The sequence below is a fragment of the Anas platyrhynchos genome, chromosome 1, assembly GCF_047663525.1.
Source record: "Anas platyrhynchos isolate ZD024472 breed Pekin duck chromosome 1, IASCAAS_PekinDuck_T2T, whole genome shotgun sequence".
Classification (NCBI taxonomy): Eukaryota; Metazoa; Chordata; class Aves; order Anseriformes; family Anatidae; genus Anas; species Anas platyrhynchos.
The window spans coordinates 14,086,923-14,106,465 of record NC_092587.1 but is presented as its reverse complement, the minus strand read 5'-3'; the positions used below and the strand labels follow the sequence as shown (position 1 = coordinate 14,106,465).

At 39.8% G+C, this 19,543-nt stretch overlaps 1 protein-coding gene across 12 annotated transcripts in view; it reads right to left on the bottom strand.

Moving 5' to 3' along the window:
- The window catches only part of KMT2E (lysine methyltransferase 2E (inactive)), a 73,451-nt gene extending 53,962 nt beyond the window's left edge, over positions 1–19,489 (bottom strand). For 5 of the 12 annotated variants that reach the window (XM_027463723.3, XM_072032335.1, XM_072032365.1 and 2 more), the window contains exons 1-2: positions 18,603–19,487; positions 486–670 (exon numbers count right to left, since the gene is read on the bottom strand). In XM_027463723.3, the coding sequence (XP_027319524.1) occupies positions 486–556 (71 nt within the window). In that variant the 5' untranslated portion in view covers positions 557–670; positions 18,603–19,487. Of the gene's footprint in view, positions 1–485; positions 671–10,826; positions 10,887–18,602 lie in introns of all 12 variants that reach the window. The other 7 variants (XM_027463702.3, XM_072032297.1, XM_072032449.1 and 4 more) reach the window with 5 other exon arrangements.
- Positions 19,490–19,543: the final 54 nt, after the last annotated feature.

Genomic DNA, 19,543 nt, shown 5'->3' with positions numbered 1-19,543 from the left:
TTCTAACTGAAAGAGTAATTGCCAAATTACTTTCTGATGATTTTTCCATATAAAATACCTTTGCGAAAACATAGTGTTAGACAATTAAGACAGGCCTTTAACTTTCAAAAATAAAAGGCACCTTCATAATTATTACTGCTTTTTTGCAATTTACCATGCCAGATTTCCCCACCCCAACATGGGAAGGTTTTTATTTTTCAAACACAGGTTAAGAAAACTGAAATAGTAAAATATTTTAAACGTGAAAGGTGAATCAGGCAGTATCTGCATTTCTCAGTCTGATAAGGAAGAAAAACATGCATCTGTAGACGAGTTTACCTTCTCTCCTTTACTCTCCTTAAAGAGAAAGAAATTGACTTAGAAGTTATTACAAATCCAGTATAACTAGAGACTGATAAGTCTTCTCCAACTGTATTAAAAAGCCTCAGTATGAGAAAATAGGCAATTAAAACCAGAAAACTTACTCTTTATGTTAATATACTTACTCTGAGCCTGCAGCCATTTCCAAATAAGAAGTATCTGCTGTGTCAACCCCCAATGGGATCACTATGCTCATGACGTTCGTTTCTGATAAATTCGATTACTACAGAGTCCTATGCATTGGTATCCAAAACACTGGGGCATGCCAGCCACAGTGCTCATTGCAAACATCTAAGTGCATCCACAAACCCTGTTAAAAAAATAAAATAAGAGGACTGAGTTGGATCATCTTAAAACAGGCAATTTACATCACATACGTAAAATTACCATTAGTAACAGTCATTTCAACAGCTTTATTTTATAGAAGCAAAAGGAAGATAAAGTGTTCTATTTTCTTTAAGAGCCGTTAATATCAAATACACTTTGTGATGATCTCAAAGCTTATTAAAGTATTACAAACTAATTAAAATGCTATTGTTCAGATTGGTGATCACTAAAATGCATTCATTACATTCAGTGAAGTGACAAAGACTCGCTTTATAGGTAGCATACCAAACATGTTCAGACCAGGTGTTCAAGACCAGGCTGGATGAGGCCCTGGGCAACCTGGATCTGGTGGGTGGCATCCCTGCCCTTGGCAAGGGCTTGGAACTGGGTGATCTTTAAGGTCCCTTCCAACCCAAAGCATTCTATGATTCTGCGATAAACATCAGGTACACTTGTTTACTGCTCTATTTCATCACAGCCCAGCTGCTGTTAACTTTCAACAGAAATCTGGTCAAAGAATTTTTCAGGTATTTCTCAGAGAGCATTCTTGTTTTGCACATATAAAACACACAAAAACTTCCAATGTTCACAACACAACCTAAACGTTACATGAGAAACCATCCCAGAACTTCCATTCAGCATCTTTTTAAACCAAAATAATTCTAATGATTCACAAATAACGAACGATATGAAGTGACAGTTTCAATCTCATTTTAATGGATCACCAGCGAAAGATACTGTACACATCGGGGGCCAAAGTAACAAACAAAAAAGAATCAGCGGTAGTTTTTAGAGCAATAATGCAATTTGCTTTGACTCAGGCAAGTAAATAAAACAATCCCACCTATGTGGCAGTTATTTCCAGTCTCCCACTCCTCTTGTAGGGCAGGGCAGAATGGCAGACAGCACAGAAGTACAAACTGCCATAGCACCTCATCTGTCCCCATTCAGAGATTAGAGAACTGATGTATTTGTTATATCTAAGACAGACGAGGTTTTCCACATGTAGCCAGGTAATTGAAGCAAAATGCCCCCACCTTCACTACCTGCATAACGAAGTATTGCAAAGTCCTTCCCGTATGTCCAGAATTGCCAGAACAGAGACCACCCAGCAATAAGCATGCAATGATTTAATAAATACACTTCTTCCATCTGACAAAGCGTTCCATCCCAGCTCAAGTCTATGAAAGCCCGACAGTTTTGAGATCAACATATTTTAACACTCCTCCTTGCCAAACGCACTACATCGCCAAGAAAAAGCTAACCGGCCTCAACTGGAAACTGGTGTGCTTCTAACAAGGATTCTTCAGAAAAGAGCTGCAGACTTTGAAACCTGAATTTGCTCCTTTTGCTGCTCAAGTCAGTATCTCCATCTACAACGTTAACCATCCCCAAGGGATGAACGACAAACATCTCTACAGAATGAAATGCCATCAAGTCTTTATCAAAAATAAAAATTTATCTCATTACTAAGTCTGGCAGTTCGTATCAAACACCCTGGCATGCTCAGTGTTTAAACCTACAGTTCATTATTCCTCAAGACAGCAGCAGTTGTGTTTTGGTCCCATTACAGGAGTCACCAAATGAACTAGAAAGCACTTGGGCCAACTAGCCATTGGGTTATCTTGCTTTCCTCAAGTTACCACCGAGCATTTCCTTACCAAGTATCACAAACATCAAACCATATCGCTAGGCTATGCCTAAAATTGAAGGCTAAAACATGCTGTTTTCAAGAAGAAGCAACGAGAAAAACCTGCTAAACCAAAAGCAGATACGGAGTGATAGCAGGCATATAAAAAACTCCAAATCCCTCTCACCGTGTAAGTGAATGCTCATCCTGTTGCCGCATGGTTTACTCATAGGGTAGGAACCTTAAACTGAAGGCTTAAAGAAAGCCTTATGAACAACTTAAAGCAAAATTCGTTTTCCATTTAGCTCCCTTCTGAAAAAGGAACAAAGTTAAATTAATTCCTATTTGTGAGCTGAAACGAAGCTATGAACTTGTTTAATCCATGTAAAGCACATGTTAAGACAACAGGGTCGATGCCCCGTCATCTGCAGCTTCGCCCATGCTAACAAATCCTTACCATAATAGGGCTTTTTGTTTTAGGCCTGTCATTAGGACATTCCATAAAATATTTTTACTGTGTCATAAAGTAGGTCTAAAAGACACGCTGGACACCAGAGCCTGGGATCGAGATCCTCATTTACCCTGAGGTTTCTCATAATCAAAACATATTTTGGTGATGATTTTTTTTTTTTAAACTGGATTTTCTTTAAACACTTCTGACCAGGCAGAATAACAACTGGAAATTAATAGAGCCAAAAACGCCTGGGATACCGATGGAAGTGATGAACCACCCTAAACCAGCTGCCTTGTGTGCTATGACATCTACAAACTTGCATAAAACCGAGGTTACCCAATCATTATCATCACATATTCAAACTACCTTCATGTCAACAACATGAAGAGATGCGATTACCAAACGTGAGATTAAAATGAACTTTTAAAAGAAGTAACAAAAAAAGCAGATTTTAAACCTATGTATAGATAAAAAACCTCACTGCTAACATGTGGTCCATTCACGATTAATGTTTTGATCTCTGACCAACTACAACATCGCTCTTGTAAGGAGGAAAAAAAAAAAGGGGGGTGGGGAAAGGGTGGAAGCAGAGCTGAGAGATTTGAGATACATCTGTTGCAAGCTCTTGACATCCTTAAACCTTAGTCAGAATTCACTCAAAAATCTTAAGGCACTAATTGACACCAAATGAAATTAAATACCTGATCAACTCAGATTCATTCTGCCCAACAGCATTATAGCACAGGTTGTTTCATTTAAGAGGAAATGGAACAAGACTGGGAGGCTACCTCATGATTTTTCACTACCTTAACATTTCAGATCTTCACCACACACACGCACAGAGCCCTCCAAAGCTTTTCTTCTGCCTCTAGCTAAGGCCAGAAGAATTAAAGTCACCAGCTCATGATACCTACACAGCCAAGGTAATTCAAACAAACACAGCTCATCCTCAACAAATTCCCATAAAAGCAAAAAAAAAGCAACAGGATAAATTGTTACACTTAGTAATGTGATCCTATAGACTATCAAATGAGGAACAACACTGATACCAGATTTCAGATGAAGGAAAAGATTTTCTGTCATCTCAGAACTAGAAGTATTGTCACGACACTAAAATATTCCCAGTGTTTTTACTAGAGAGTATTTGGACAGTTCAGAACATACATTAATCATTGGGGAACCTTTCCTATTCATCCTAAAGTGATTGTTTATCCTTTGAAGCTTGGTATTCTAGATAATTCATAAAATACTACCTGCTATCATAATGCAGTACTTTCCAATTTCACCATCTATTTTAAATCTGCTTACTGTGTTCAGCCCTGGGGCCCCCACCACAAGATGGACACGGACAGATTAGAACAAGTCCAGAGGAGGCCATGGGGATGACCAGAGGGCTGGACCCCTCTCATGAAGACAGGCTGAGGGACTTAGGGGCGTTCAGCCTGGAGAAGAGAAGGCTCTGGGGACACCTTACAGCAGCCTGCCAGTGCCTAAAGGGGGCCTGCAGGAAAGCTGGGGAGGGTCTCTGTGTCAGGGGTGTGGGGATAGGACAAGGGGGAATGGCTTTAAACTAAAAGAGGGGAGATTTAGATGAGATATTAGGAAGAAATTCTTCACTCTGAGGGTGGTGAGGCCCTGGCACAGGCTGCCCAGAGAAGCTGTGGCTGCCCCATCCCTGGAGGTGCTCAAGGCCAGGCTGGATGGGGCTTTGGGCAGCCTGGGCTGGTGGGAGGTGTCCCTGCCCATGGCAGGGGGTGGCACTGGGTGGGCTTTAAGGTCCCTTCTATCGCAAGCCATTCTGTGATTCCATGAGGTCATTCTTCCAGAACTCTTAGAATCTGTTACCTGGGGCCTTCAAAACCCAACCAAAACACTGTTTTCATAGGTGCATTTCATTAAAAAAATTGGCAGGGGAGAGTGGAAAGAAGGGTGTTAGAGAAGACGACCTCCTACAACCCAAACAGAATATACACAAACTTGCTGTTTAACAAAGTCTTTCTTCAAGTAGCACATGAACTTGGAAGTTTGAAAGACCAAATTGGTCTGTCAAGTTAATTTCAGGCCCAGATATTTAAAAAGGTGTTACACAAAAGCTTCATTTATTAGCTCTTCACCAGGTAAAGCAGTTCATCTACCCATTAAACTCAACGGTAGACTATTTCCAATTTTGTTGGGGCCCTCTTTACTCTTCCAGTGATATTACTCCATAACCACTGAAAGAATGTTGTTAACTTCTGATATTTGTCATTTCTTTCATTGCTGCCTTAATAGCACAACTTTATTACATGAAAACACTTTCCCTATTTGAGGAAATCTTGCTTTTATTTAATTGCAGCTAATAAGCCTATCTTGTCCTAGTAATATGATTTTCATCTTTATAAAGATTTTTTGTTTGATCTGGTTAAAATGTAACTTGTATAAGAGCATTGGCCTGCAAGAAACTTAGCACCCTTTACTATTTATCGCACTGGTTTACATCTCCTCTGGCAGTTCTTTCTCTCTCTACAGAGCACTCATCACTCTGTTGCCTTAACTGCCTTATCGAGTATAAGATCTTTGAAGTTTCATCACTACTTCTTGTGATTTACTTTGCTTATGGTCCCAGAACCGGTCTTTTTAAATGACCTGTCCTCTACTAGCGGAAGTGTAAGAGCACAATACAGGCCAAATTATTTCATCTGTGTGGCTTTGTACAAAGAACATCATTTATGCACTTAACAACAGAAAATAAGTTACATATTATCCCTGAGGTATTCCACTTACACAACATTATTCTGTGGTTTAACAAAGACCACATGTTTCCTTTCTGCCTTGTCCTTCTAAGATCAATTAAGTGACAGCAGAGGAAAAAACATAACTTTTTCGCTGGTATATGGAGGAGAAAAGGAAAAAACTAACAGAACTACACAGGGCCTGACTCTTGGATCAGAAGTTAAATGGGTAATCTCCTAAATTACATCAGTATTTTTGGACCTAACTATACAAGATCCAGTTCTGATCAGATGTTGGCTGCAGACCAACCGCAGGTCGACTTTGTCAGCCTCCCCCCACACTTGTTTCTTGGGGACCATCAAAAGCTCCAGAGGATGGCTTCAGGCAACAAGCAGATGACAGATCACCTAGACAGAAAGCACACTTGAAAAATAAGAACCTGAAACCTAGCCAAACTGCCCAGATGACTCCAACAAGGTTTCATAATCCCAGCTATCAATCATCCTTTAAGTGTCAGGAGTCCAGATAATTTCTTCCACGACATTTTCCATGTAAAGTTTTTTGTTTTGGTTTGTTTTTTGGAGAGGAGAGTGTGGGGGGAGGAGTAGGAAATCATGTTTGTTCAATTTTACTTGCATTTACTTTCATAGGTTCAGAAGCTGAATTCCCAGTACTTATATTCCACAAGAAAGCAACAATATAAATCTAGGAAAGCTCTGACTTATGGATATTTTATTTTTTTTTATTAATAACACAGTATGTTTTTAAGTCAGAGGAAACCATACAGTACTTGCTATACTGACAAAGGCACAGCTCACATTGGTATCTGCTAACTTTAGTAGCCTACCTCTGCACATTTCACCTTTTTTTCAGAAGAGGAAACAGTAGCACTAAAAAGCCTGCTAGAACCTAAGCTGAGTGTACAAGCATGCTCCAGCTCTTATTTGGGTGCACAGATGCAAAACACTTATGCAAAAAGTTAAAGGTAAGAGTTGGTGGCAGCACCAGAATATCAAGACAATCTCATATACTTATTGCAAGTTGTTTTTTTAAATCCACAGTCAGTCCTAACACTGCAATAACCAAATGAAGGGCTGGAGAAAAACCTGCTTTTACCATTCTACTTAGTGTATTTCAGTTGTGGGTTGTGTTTGTTTTTTTTTTTTGTTTTTTTTTTTTTATTAGACACAATGTCATTGTTTCTTGTGTTTCCTTCCCCATAAATCAGTTTCCATATCCTGTTACCATGTGATAAATAACAAGGACAAACATTAAGTTCAGTAAAAAACACATTATAAACTTGAATAGAATTCAAAGAGGTGCAATACAACATTTATTTTCCAATTTATAAAGGGACATCAGTGAAATTATAAATTAAGCAAGCATTATTTTTTAGCTCAAGATTGAAGAATTTTCAACATGCACAAGACGACTGCATCGATCTCAGTAAGTTGATTGCTAAAGCAATTCAAGTTTCTCCCATCAGTTAGCACTATAAGCATGTCAAGTCTTTTTTATTTTTATTTTTTCTTCCATGTTTTCATTGGGCTGTTTGTACGACTTCTTTATGCACTCGAAGTTCTTCAATACATTTTTCTACCAACTGCTTCTATCAGTCAGCATCTATCAACAGATAATTACAAGATGGAAAAAAAAAATAAAGCAGTTACACATTTTAGGTGTTTCAAGACTTGGGGATTTCACACAATGTCTCTGCAGGAGACAATTACCAGGGAATTATCAGGGCCTCTGCACATGCTGAGCAGAAGTTTAAAGATGAAAAAATCAAATCATAATTTTGGCTGTTTCAAGAGAGGAAAAAGCACTGGATTAAGATATTTTAGATTTAACACTGATGCATGCAACTTTACCCCAAAATCCTGAACTAACATCACTGCAAAGATTAATATGCTAACCTAATTACCACCTCTATACTGTGTCTGCTCCACATCTTCACAAGGTCATATACAAAATATACATAACTGGGGAGGGGAGAAAATTAATCAAAACCTTCTAACTTATGTACATATACCAACTGTCTTTCCTTAGAAGTGATACAGCTTTAAGTACATATCAAATATGAAAAAAAAGTCATAATTTACCTCTGCTTAATAAAATAACTAAGATCTGAGAATTGTCATTCCCGAATATCTGAGAAGTTGTAGTCTGTGTTAGTTCACCCCATGTTTTAGCAGCACTTATTTCCTCTGAAAAGAACTATAGAAGAGGGTCTAATTTGCTGAACTAAAAGTCCAGGTAAACACCTTGCCTCTCACCCTTTAACTATAAGCAAAACATTCAGAACAGTTTCCTGGAGCAGCATTAAGGTATCAGAATACAGACAGCACACGTATTAAGATTCTTCCAGGGGTGTGTACAGATCTGAGAGAATTAAACTGAAGCTTACTGGAGCAAACAAATGAAATTGCTGAGACAAAGTTATTTATCTGCACAGCTGATTTAGTACCCTTGTATGGACCAAGGAAGAAGAGTAAGGGTGGAGAAGAATTATCAGATTTACAGATAAAACCAAACACAAAATACACAAGCTAGCTGCATGACTTTCTTGAGTCAAGCAAGACCTTTCAGCTCAACCAGCACACAACGCTGATCTGGTTACAACTTCAAGTCCATCTAAATGTAAAAAACTAACTGTACTCATCCAGCACTAAGCTCCAACCAAAATTCCAGCTTCTGCTCCCAGGAGAAAACTCATCGTACCACCAGCCCAGCTTGGCTCCACACAGCGGCAGAGAAGTGCTCTGAAACTAACTCCAGGTTTCCACATCAACAGGGTCTTGGGAGCAAGACAAAGAGCTGCCAGACAGTACTGTCAGACCTCGCCTGACTTCTCTTTACAGAAGTCATCTCATGCATCAGAGATACCAACAAATAGTGGTGTTTGATTCTCTTACCATGCCAGGAACGCTCATCTGTATGATACACTGGTGCCTTCTTTCCCCTTAAAATGCTCTAAGGGGAAGCGGTTAAAAACATTTTTGAAGTGCTGGTACTCAATATAACACACAGGAACTCGGTTATCTTAAAATTGATACTATTACAAGTACTGCAAAAAGGGCAATAAACAGAATCGAGGACAGCATTTAAAAATAATCTTCTACATGTAACTTGCCTTTTATTGAGTACGCAATGCAAACGTTTTCCTTCCCCCTCTCCTCAATTACATCATATGTATATACATGTTTTGCAATCATTAACAAAAGCAATTCTTGTCATGCCTGCCTTCAGATTTACAGACCAACAATTTGAACCTGCAATCATGGGAACCACCCTTTCCACAAAGAAAATGCACAAGAATGAATCTAAAAGTCGATATACCCATGCTTTAGCACAACCTATACAGGAGAAATTGCAAAGTAACAATGCACTTATCATTACAGTGTGTCACAGTCCACCAATGCAAAGTGAAGACTTCTGTCCTGAACTGTCAGAGCCAACAAAAAGAGCTTTCCTACTCTGCTTCCCTGCCTGCAAGTTGATTAATTATTTTTTTTTTAAATATTTTATTTGTTGATTGGAGGGGAAGGGGGGGGAAGGTTACATGGAGAAGAGAGAAAAACAGTAAGAAAATTTTACTAAGGAAGTTTTGTGTTTGACTAAATTTCTACTTTCTACCACTGCTCTGAGCACTGAAGCCTTCCCTATACAATAATAAGGTTATCCGGAAAACTAGTGATAGAAACCTAACATTTTAATGGAATATGCTAGATAGGATTCAAATGGTTAACTACTCTGTGTGTATACAGATTTATGAATGTGTCTACACACGCAAAATAATCTGGAACAAATATACCTAGCATACGTATGATATATGTATTTACGCTATGCAAAGTAATCTGAATATTTATTTATTGCTGGCTGTTTCTAAGGAGATAACACATCTTTAATCAGACCTAGAAGCAGAATACATGAATAAATGACTAATCTTGCCCACAAGGAAGTTCCTTCTCTGTTTCCCCCAACACGCTTCCCCATAGTATAGATTTTACTAAGAGATTAGGAGGGATATCCAGCTCCCAAGCGATACATCACAGCCTGCATGCTGCAGCTTCACAGAAACAACTATGACTCCAAACTCAGACCTTTGCTGACTGTTTGCTGCTCTCTATGGTAACCTAACAGAGAAGTTAGCAGTCTATTTCAAATCTGGGCTGAGACAAAAAGACAATTAAGTAAGAAGGTTAAAAAAAAAAAAAAAAAAAAAGATGATAGGCATACTCAGATACCATATACACTGTAGGATCCATTAATGACCAGCTCCTGTACACCACACAGAAGAAACACCTTGTTCTGAAAGCAATCTGATTCCCTATGCATTTGTAGTTTGTGTCCAAACATCCTCACAGACCTCATGTTCTCTGTATCTCTCTCACAGCAATGTCCTCCCCATAAGTAATGTTAACTGGTGCTGGCCTCACCCACAAGCCCCTCAATCCTCTCCTGTGCCAGCCACAGACCTGTGCGCTGTCAGTAGTCGGGTCCAGCTCCGCTGCTTCTCGCATGCTGCTGTGCAGCCAAAAAAAAGAAAACAAACAAAAGTACCTCTACGGCTAGTTTGGAGTTACACACACGAGTCTGCAGGACACACACCAAACAGTGGCTAACATCATTATGCTGCTTCTCCCTAACTCTCGAAGGACAATGCTCATAGCTGCATCCATCCCCTTTTGGATTTTCATTAAACTTTGGAGATCTCAAAGGCACTAAGTTCCTAACTCTGTAAGATTTTGTTTTAAAGCTATTTGTTCGTCTGATGATCATTGGGTCTTTGTCAGTACAACTTGTTTACGAATCAAGGCCATTACAGGCAAACTATGATGGAGGGAGGCTGCTTTTCCTCCCGCTCTGCTTTTAATCCAGTCCCCAATATACAGTCAAAACAAACCAGGTAAAGCAAGAAGATTACTGAAATACTTATGAGCATCCTGATACAATAAACACAACACTTTATAATCAAAGACCCCAGTCACGTTTAGAATGACAACCCAACTTCATTAAGTGGTCCTGAGTTTGGGGTATGGAACAAAAAAATTCTGCTTCTTCCCTGGTGTTCAAGATTCATGCATTAAAAACTTGAGTCTCTGTCATTCAAGCATCGATTCTTCAAGTCATTGCTTACATTGCACTAACTAGTTGGTGAAAATAAAACTGTCCTTCTAAGTGTGAACCCAGAATGAGTCTGTCAGTCAACATTTCTGCCATACATTAGAACTGGCTTCCACTGGCTGTAGGCTATCTCATCCAAGAGCACTGCTCCTGCATATTCTTGAGATGATGGTACTTATGCCAGTCCATTAAAGCATGTGGGAGACTCCCCCTTACCTCTTCTCTCTCTTCACTCCTCCTTTTCTTCTTTCAGTGGAAGTTAAACAAAATATGGGACTAGGAAGAGAAAAAGAATGAGTGGTAGAGGGGAAATAAAGGTAAATGCAGTTATAAAGTATAGAGTAAGTTAAAGAGCAGAAACTGGTTTATTGAACACAAGTGGCAACAGAAGAGGCATACAGAAAATACCATACTTTTTTCTATTTACAGAAACCAACCCTCAAACTGAAAATCAGCTGCCAATCATTTAACCTGCCTACCATACTTCTTAAAGTAGACTCTATACAGAAAAGCCTACCCATTCAAACATTCACAGTTATTTGAAGGGGAGAATCGAGGAGCTGTAAAATACAAGTACATCCTATGAATGAGTATAAAAGACAAGACCACTTTTTGATAGTAGTACTGCTTGTTGCTTGGAGAATGATACACTAGACTCTCAGCTATCTAACATCTTGCACTATATCATCATGAGATGTAAAACTCGAAGATTAAGAAAACTAACAAATAATTTTCCCAGTAAAGGTATCTTTAAGCTATTATTTGCATCAGTTGTTTCCCAGCAAACATTTTTCTCTATCTACTGTGAAGCAGCAAATAACCGTTGATTAAACATGCAGGCATTTGAATGTCACTTACCAATCACTCTCCAAGAAACACCATTTACACCTGCTACCGTAAGCTATTATTCTTAACAAACATTTCAGAATGTAAAGTGTGTCTGCACGCACACAGTGTTCCATAAGCATACGCTGTAACATCTGTAAGTGTAAGAGCCAAGGATAATTTTAAATAAATATAACGATGCACTGAATGGTGAGTCAATCACTGGAAGGTCTAAACTCTACTCTAGGGCCCAGTATTCCTTCCAAGAAGGAAGTATGGCTTTGGGGGTGGAAGGGGAACATGTGGTTGCAAATACATATTTCAAATACATATTTGCAATAGTTAATGGTTTCAACAACCTATTTTGCTGCCTTTATGACATCAGGTAAAATTATTAATTTATGTTTCTGTGCCACCTTAATAAGGCTTGGAAGTAGGCTTGGAAGCCTACTTCTGCGTATTAGATACCTACTATACAAGTAGTAAGTTGTTAAGACTTGCACAACATTTGACATTTCAGCTAAACTAATTTCTACTTCGACATGTTTTCACAGAACCATTCAGGTTGGAAAAGACCTCTAAGGTCATCTAGTCCAACCTTTCATTTTGGTAGATTTCAAAACCAGTTCTCCTGTCTTATCAATGGAATTTGACTTGCATGAATAACACAACAGTGCTTCCATTTCTAATTCTGTAAATATTTTGTAGACATTCACCTGATTGTTACTCTCGTGCTTAGGAATGCAAACACAAGACAGGTCAGAAATTTGCACTCTTTCAGACAAACTTTCATTCTTCTAGCAGTTAGATCTTTTACACAGTTCTTTTTATACAAGTTAACCTGGACTATGTTCTTGGTAATGACACGGCAGTATTGCAAAGCTCTTTACTAAGGTTTTGGGAGGGAGAGGTCAACAGAACAGATTGAGAGGGCCCTTCAAAGGCAGCCACAGAAAACAGTCTAATACCAAAAGATGTTCCCTACTTAAAGGGAACAGAAAATGTTTTGTTTTCAATTGTAGTTATCTTGCAAGAGTATGTTGACTGATTTGCGTGAAGAAATTCAGAGTTTTCCTACAACTTTATACATTTATGTTTTCAAACATGATCTCAGTGTGCATTCTTAATTGTAGTAACAAAGATAAGAAATACGTCATCTCAGAATAAACACAGCAAAAAAAGCTCTGCCCAGCCAGAGAAGCACAAAATACAGCTTTCATCTTTGAATACTATTGCCAAACAGAGAAAAAAGAAGATGCAAAGTTTGTCTTTTATTGCCTCTATGGCAGAAGATTCAAGCGACTGGAAAGCAAGAGACAAAGAATGCACATATGAATGTTACACAGGGCGCTTTTGTTTGTTTTTAATCAATGACAGTAACAACTTTTTATTTACATATATATATTAAATGAACACAAAAAAATCCCATCAAATATTTCGACTGTATGCAAAAAAAAAAAACAACCAGCAGTATTACTACTTGGTAAGGCATCTGAGGGAGTAACTTCATCCTTACAGACAGTAAGGTAATGACTGTATTTTTAAATCAGTTATGGATAAAGCTATTAACGTTTCCCTTGCAGTTCTAGAATTATACCTTCAGAAACCAACTGAGAGGAGTAATCTCTCCATTCCTTCCCCAAAAAGCCCTAAGTAAGCTGTTATAATTCTCAGGCCTTCACCTTCAGTTTAAGTAGTAGTGACTAAAAACATTTTCTCACTCAAAAAGTTTATTGAAACCAACAGTTAAGACAGGATTAACTGTCTAGACTTGGAATATCAGCTGTCTTGTGATACAAAAACAGTCCCATTATACCCATTGCTAATTAGGAGGTAGCTCTATTGTCTACTCAAGGCAAAATAAGAGCATCACCCACTGTGAAAGAAAAAAGTTCTCTAGACCTAGAGAAATTAGAACAGTTAAAAGTAATGAACACTGAACCAGTTTAAATATCCAGAGCTCCTCAGGCTAAAGATCCAAACCTACCACTTCTTGTACATTTTCAATTCTTACTTTGTAAATATAAGATACTTATTTAATTATTTTCTATGTAACCTGTTCATGAGAAGCGCACACACACAAAAAGACCAGCAAACAGCCTATAGGTCCTTCTTTGTAAGTTGTAACCTAAGCTACAATCATGTCATTAAAATCTACTCACACATCTTCTTTGAACTTGACGGCTTTTTTTTTTTGATAAGGATATAAAAGTGAATGATTACCTAGACTATGATAGCATAAAGCAATACACAAAACACAACTAGACATGCAAAATTAAAAAAAAAAAGCTTGTCTAAACCTCAACTTCCATTGGAGCATTTCAATACGTATATCTTTCAAAAATGTTAACCTAAACCTACATTTTTTTTTAAACTAGAATCAGTATTATTTTGGCATTCCCATACTTGACCTGATTTGCAAAACTGCTGGGCCCATGCAAGTGTCATATAAGTTTTACAACACCACATCTCAATCTAGGCAGCGTGTAAACTATCACATGAAAGGAACGATAGTGCTTTCTCAATAAAATATGCAAAATTAACACACATTTTTACCTAGACAGGACACAGCCTGCATGCTACTTCAATCTACTTTTCTTTTTTTTTTTTTTTGTACTTTTGCAGCACACAACTTGCGTGGACACCGATTTACCATAATTCTTACCAAATTTGTTAATTACTAAAAAAAACGACAAATGAAAACCATTTAAGCCAGAGATGTTAAAGAACCCACTTTGTATGACAAAACTCTCTTCAAAGGCTTGCAGACAACCTTAATTATTAAGATTTTCTAACAACCTGCAGAGCTTAAAACCTTGCCAGTTTCATTAACACCACATTAATATATTAAGATTTGTAAGAGGAAATAAAAATTATCTCAGTATCTCCTAGCAAGTATACGAAACCTTGACAAGGTTTCTTTTAAATAAGCTGTTTGTTATGCCTTAAAGGTAACAACAGTTCTGTCTTTGAACGTGATTATAGCAGGGTTTTTTGTAGTATGAAGGTCATGAGCAGAATTTTGGATCCTGAAAGTGATTAGCTTCACTTTTATGGGTAAGCTTTTTTTTTTTTCCACTAAGTAGAAGACTCTGAACAGTGGTAGTTAGGCACATTCACCTCACACCCTTCAAAAGGCCAACACAATTAACATTGTAAATAATCCAGAACTCAAAAAAAAACCCAAAAAGTAATCCACATTCTACATGAACTAAGTAAGGTATCTCTGTACAAAAAAAAAAAAAAAAAAAAAAAAGTAAGCTTTATTCTTAACGATAGAAACTACTATTTGTACAGTGGAAACATTTGAACACAGCAGTACCTACTCCAAAAACACTGTCCAACCAAATTTGCTTTTGAGAGATTCACAAATGATCGTTTGTATGGAAGTCACAAGACCAGTAACATAGCTGGATATCCTTAAGATCTCTCCAGAAGCCTGATTTGGCTTTCGTTTCGTATCTACATCCCCCAACTCAATTTTGTTAGAATTTTATATGAAAACAGCAGAATACTTTTGTTAGAGCTTCATTTACAGATTCATCTATTTAAAACAACTGCATAATTCTTCAGTAACATACAACATTCCTTACCTAAAACCCACAAGGAATCTTACTAAAACCAGCATGAGCACAAAACTAAGGCTGTCCTTAAATCAAACTGGGATCAGCCTTCGGTGCGATGCTGTTTTCTGTATTTCACTCCAACAGATTAACCCGGTTGTGTTGAAACCAAACCAGAGACATGAGGTAATGCAACTCCTAACAGTAATCTGAATATTGGTACTAAATGAAACTTTCCCTGGATACTTACAGCTTTAAAAGTCAGTATTTTTTCCTCTCTGAAACTTCCCAGATGGCAAAAAAGCTTACCCAAAATGCATAGTTATGACAGTTGAGCAGATTTTTCCTTCAGATATGAAGAGCTTGAAGATAGCGCTAAAACCATTTGCGTAACATCCATATTATTTTAACATTTACAAAATTGCATTTGTAACAAAACGTTTGTAAATCAGAAACCTTTTCAAGAATTCTGATTTCCAACCTCTCTTTCAAGAACTTCTGCTAGTAGGTTGGGGGAACATTTCATTTTTAATGAATATATTTTAACCAACCAACATCAGCGGAATTCAAAAAATAAGGGCAGAATTTCCTTTGTAATGTTGTCTCCTTAAACAAGCCTGTTTTCAGATCACAGATCTGTTTTACAAATGGAGAAACTGAGTCACAAAGTGACTCACTAGAACACACAGAAAAACTGGAAGATTTCAAAATTCCCAAAAGGGCCCTAACGCATAAAATTTGTGATCTGTGAGATAAGTTGTAAAAATTGAGTTGGGGTATTCCAATTTTTGGATCTCAATTTTTCCCCAGCGACACTTTCTGTAAACTGTACAAAATTGTTTCTTCTAATGTTAATCTTGAATTGGACATCTGCCCAAGAACATGACTGAGGCCATGAAGTAGAGCAGTGTAGCCCTCTAAGTTGTAACGTTGAAAAAATAAGAGAAGAGGGGTTTTAAACCTAGAAAGAGAAGAAGAAAAAGGCAAGAGTTTTCTAAAAATGCTCATACAAAGTCTTTAAAACTATCCTTTTTAATAAGATGAGAGTATGACATGGCTTATTTAAAAAAAAAAAAGATCAAGTCCATATAATATGAGGAGGGCAAGATGGGAGCATGCATTGTAGGACCATTAATGCATCACTTGGTGGTTGAAATCACTCAGCCTTTGGCCTCAAAACACATGAAAAGCACGCATTAGGACCGCTGAAAGTCTTACCATCTTGCTGTGGAACTTCAGGTATACCTTACACCAACATCAGTGCTGCTCTGTATGTGAACGGTATCTAAATTCGAATTCTTCAGAGACTGAAGACAGTTTTGCCATTTCAGTACTTTATTTTTGATTGTTTAAATCCAGAAGGTTCCAAAGCTATACTAGAATTCGAACTCACACCTCATTAAACCAACGACAAGATTAAAGACAGGCATACAAAAACCAAAGCGACAAATATGAATTTCTTTTTTGTTGCTGTTGTTTGAACATATAGCTCACAGTCTCCACAGTTTGTATCAGAGTACACTACACCAACTACGGAATAACAAATCCTTGTGACTTCCCTTCCCCCCACCCAAACATATTTATAGTGGTGATACTAAAAGGTTCATATTTCATTTCAGAAAAAAATTAGAGGTTCGGCACCGCACTTTCACTTAATTATTTGTACGTATATTACCATACACGTTTTATACAGCAATATGCAATATAAATGAAAGAAAACGTCTAATACTAAGATTACAGTGGCAGAAGAAATTCTGCATCTTAATAGAGTAACAGGTTATAATCTTGCATGCATTATTTCAGTCCGTATTAAGTTCTTTTCGTATTCTCGAACTACGGATATATGGAATTACTACCCCAACGTCCAGCAGAGGTATTTCCTGGGAGATGACCATGACGTTCACAAATGTGATTCCACAAAGAATTTAGCTGACTGTTTCAGCGATCTTAATCTCCTCTTTAGTTTGAAAAATATTATCGCTTTTAGGTTGATAATGCGACGGACGGATACACAGCCTCCACCACCGACGCCGGAGCTTTTCCAAATTATTCGACGACACACGTATTACCTTAGAGAAATCTATACACACCCCTCAAAGAAGCCGCCTGAGTCTGCTGCCTCTTTCCACCCCCCTTCTCCCCGACAGGAGTGGTCTCGTTCACTTGCCTTTCACACACATAACCAATAAAATTAATCAGCTGGAACACAGCATTTTTAAATCGCAGTAAAGCCAAGAGATGTTTTGTACATTATTTGAAGGGAACGGTCTTTTCATTTCCACGGAATAAGACTCTAATATGCTGCAGACAAACGCACTGCATGGGGTGTGGAGGACCCGAGCTGATTAGATTACCACAACATCAGCCTGAGGCCGCCATTTTTAGAATCTCTAAAGGACAAAAGAGGGAAATTAAAAAATTTGCTCCACATTTTTTGAAAAGTAACTTCAAAAGTATCATGATTATAATCAATTAATTACGTGTTATAAGTACAGCCATGGATATATCGCTGTTTTCTCCGACCTGAGCCCTGAATAACTGGAACGTTTCATTATTATTCCTTTAAGATACTGTAAATAAACAGTATAAAATATTCCTAAATCTAGATGCAGCACTAAGCTTCTGCGTTCAACGACACGTAGTATGTACCGTGTTAGGGACCTCGGGGCTTTTCGCCACCGCACGTTCCCTAATGGCCAAGTATGGGGGAATACAGGACCTTTATAATCAGACTATATTATGTTTCTCTACCCTATTTAGTACTACACAGTGAACCGTTTGTTCCTCCTCCCCTATGTCTGCAGCGATAGGGTCTACTCCACCAGCCTTTATTTCCTGAAGATTAAAATATGCCAGCCAAGGAGCACGAACGCTGGCTACAGAAACCGAAGCAAGAAAGGGATGCACCAGTATAACTACTTACAACCTCAAGAAAGGGGGTGGAGAGAATGATCCCCTTTTAAATTGGCACAGAAACTCTTTAGGACAGCTTTCCGTTCGTCCAGGTTACACCACGAAGCTGAGATATTAGCAGGGAGGCAGAGAAGGAGGCGGGGGTGTGGAAGTCAGCGAGATTAGGCCTATAATGAGCCATTTTAGTATCACAAAGCAAAAATATACAGGATGGAGGAAGAGAATAGGCTTCCCTAAGCTTCATAAAACTCAATACGCAGTGCCAATAACACACAAACCCCTTCTTAAAAACCACCAGTCTGAGGAAGCGTACGTTGTCACATAATAGCCCCTCCTGGCTCTTTTTCCAGGCATAATACATAAATCTGGCAGAACTGCCAAAAAATTCTCCTCAGCTCCTCCAGTTACAGTAACCCGCCATATTCACAAGATATAGCGACAGCCTGCCATTTTCGAGCCAAACCCCACAAAAGGAAAAGCGAATTGAAGACAACTTGAGGAGAATTTCAGCACGTTTCGGAGGGGGAGGTGGGAGCCTGCCACCCCGGGGGCAACGAGGCGTCCCCGTCGCATTTCGCTCCCCCTTTTTTCTTTTATTTTTATTTTTTTTTCCCAGCGCCCCCCCCCCTCCCCCCCTCCCCCTCCCTGAGGCACCCCCGGTAAAACCCCTCAGAAACAACCCGAGACTCACCTGTAATGGTGACACAGGCCAGGCAGCAGGACCCCTCAGCCGAGCCCCTCTCCTATCCCGACCAAAACAATGCCGCTGCCCCACTGCGGATGTCCCTTCCCTGGGCAGGACTCACCCCCCTCCTCAGCAGACCCGGGCGAAAGAAAAAAAAGAAAAAGGGAAGGAAAGGAAGAGGAGCCCCCCCCCCTCCCCCTTCAGGAACCAGCTCGGCGCACGGAACCCTACAGGGAGCTAGCCGGGGAGCGCCTTTTGCCTCGGGACCTGCGTACAAACCCCGCTGCCGCTGCTCCCGGGTCTCCCTGCTCGCAGCCTCCTACGCTCCCCTCTATGTCACTGCCTCTCGGGGAAAATGGCGGCCGCTCTCCCCTCCCTCCCCCTGCACGGGGCTCACCCGCCCCGCCTGGCAGGGGCAGGGTTACCAAGGCGAAGCCAAGCGGCCGCCATTTTGCTTGTGGGCTGCTGCTGCTGCTGTTGATGTTGCTGCGCGCCCGCCGCCCGCCGAGCCCTCCGTGTCCATTTTGCAACTCAGCCCCGCGGCCGAGGGAGCGCAGCGAGGGGCGGGGGTGGGCGAGAATGAGGAGCGGGGGGTGAAGGGAGAAGGTGTTCGGCGATATAGGGCGGTGGTGGTGGTGGTGGTGGAGGAGGGGAGCAGCCCGGGCTGCTCTCGGGGGCTGCTCCGTGAGGCGCGGGCGGGGAGGGGCAGCGGCTGTGGTGGCGGCGGGCGGCAGCGGGAGGATGTCTGACTCACAGCTGCATCCTCTGGGGCAGGATCGCTAAAACTCCGTCCTCGGCTGCTGCTTCTTTCCCCCTTCCCCCCCCGCCTCCGCCTCGGCTTCCTCCTCACGCCCGGCATGCCGCTCGGCCCTACCTATCCTTGGCGGATCTCAACCCGAGGGGTGCGTTTTGGCCATTAAAATAGTATACGAAAAAGCCCCGGGGGT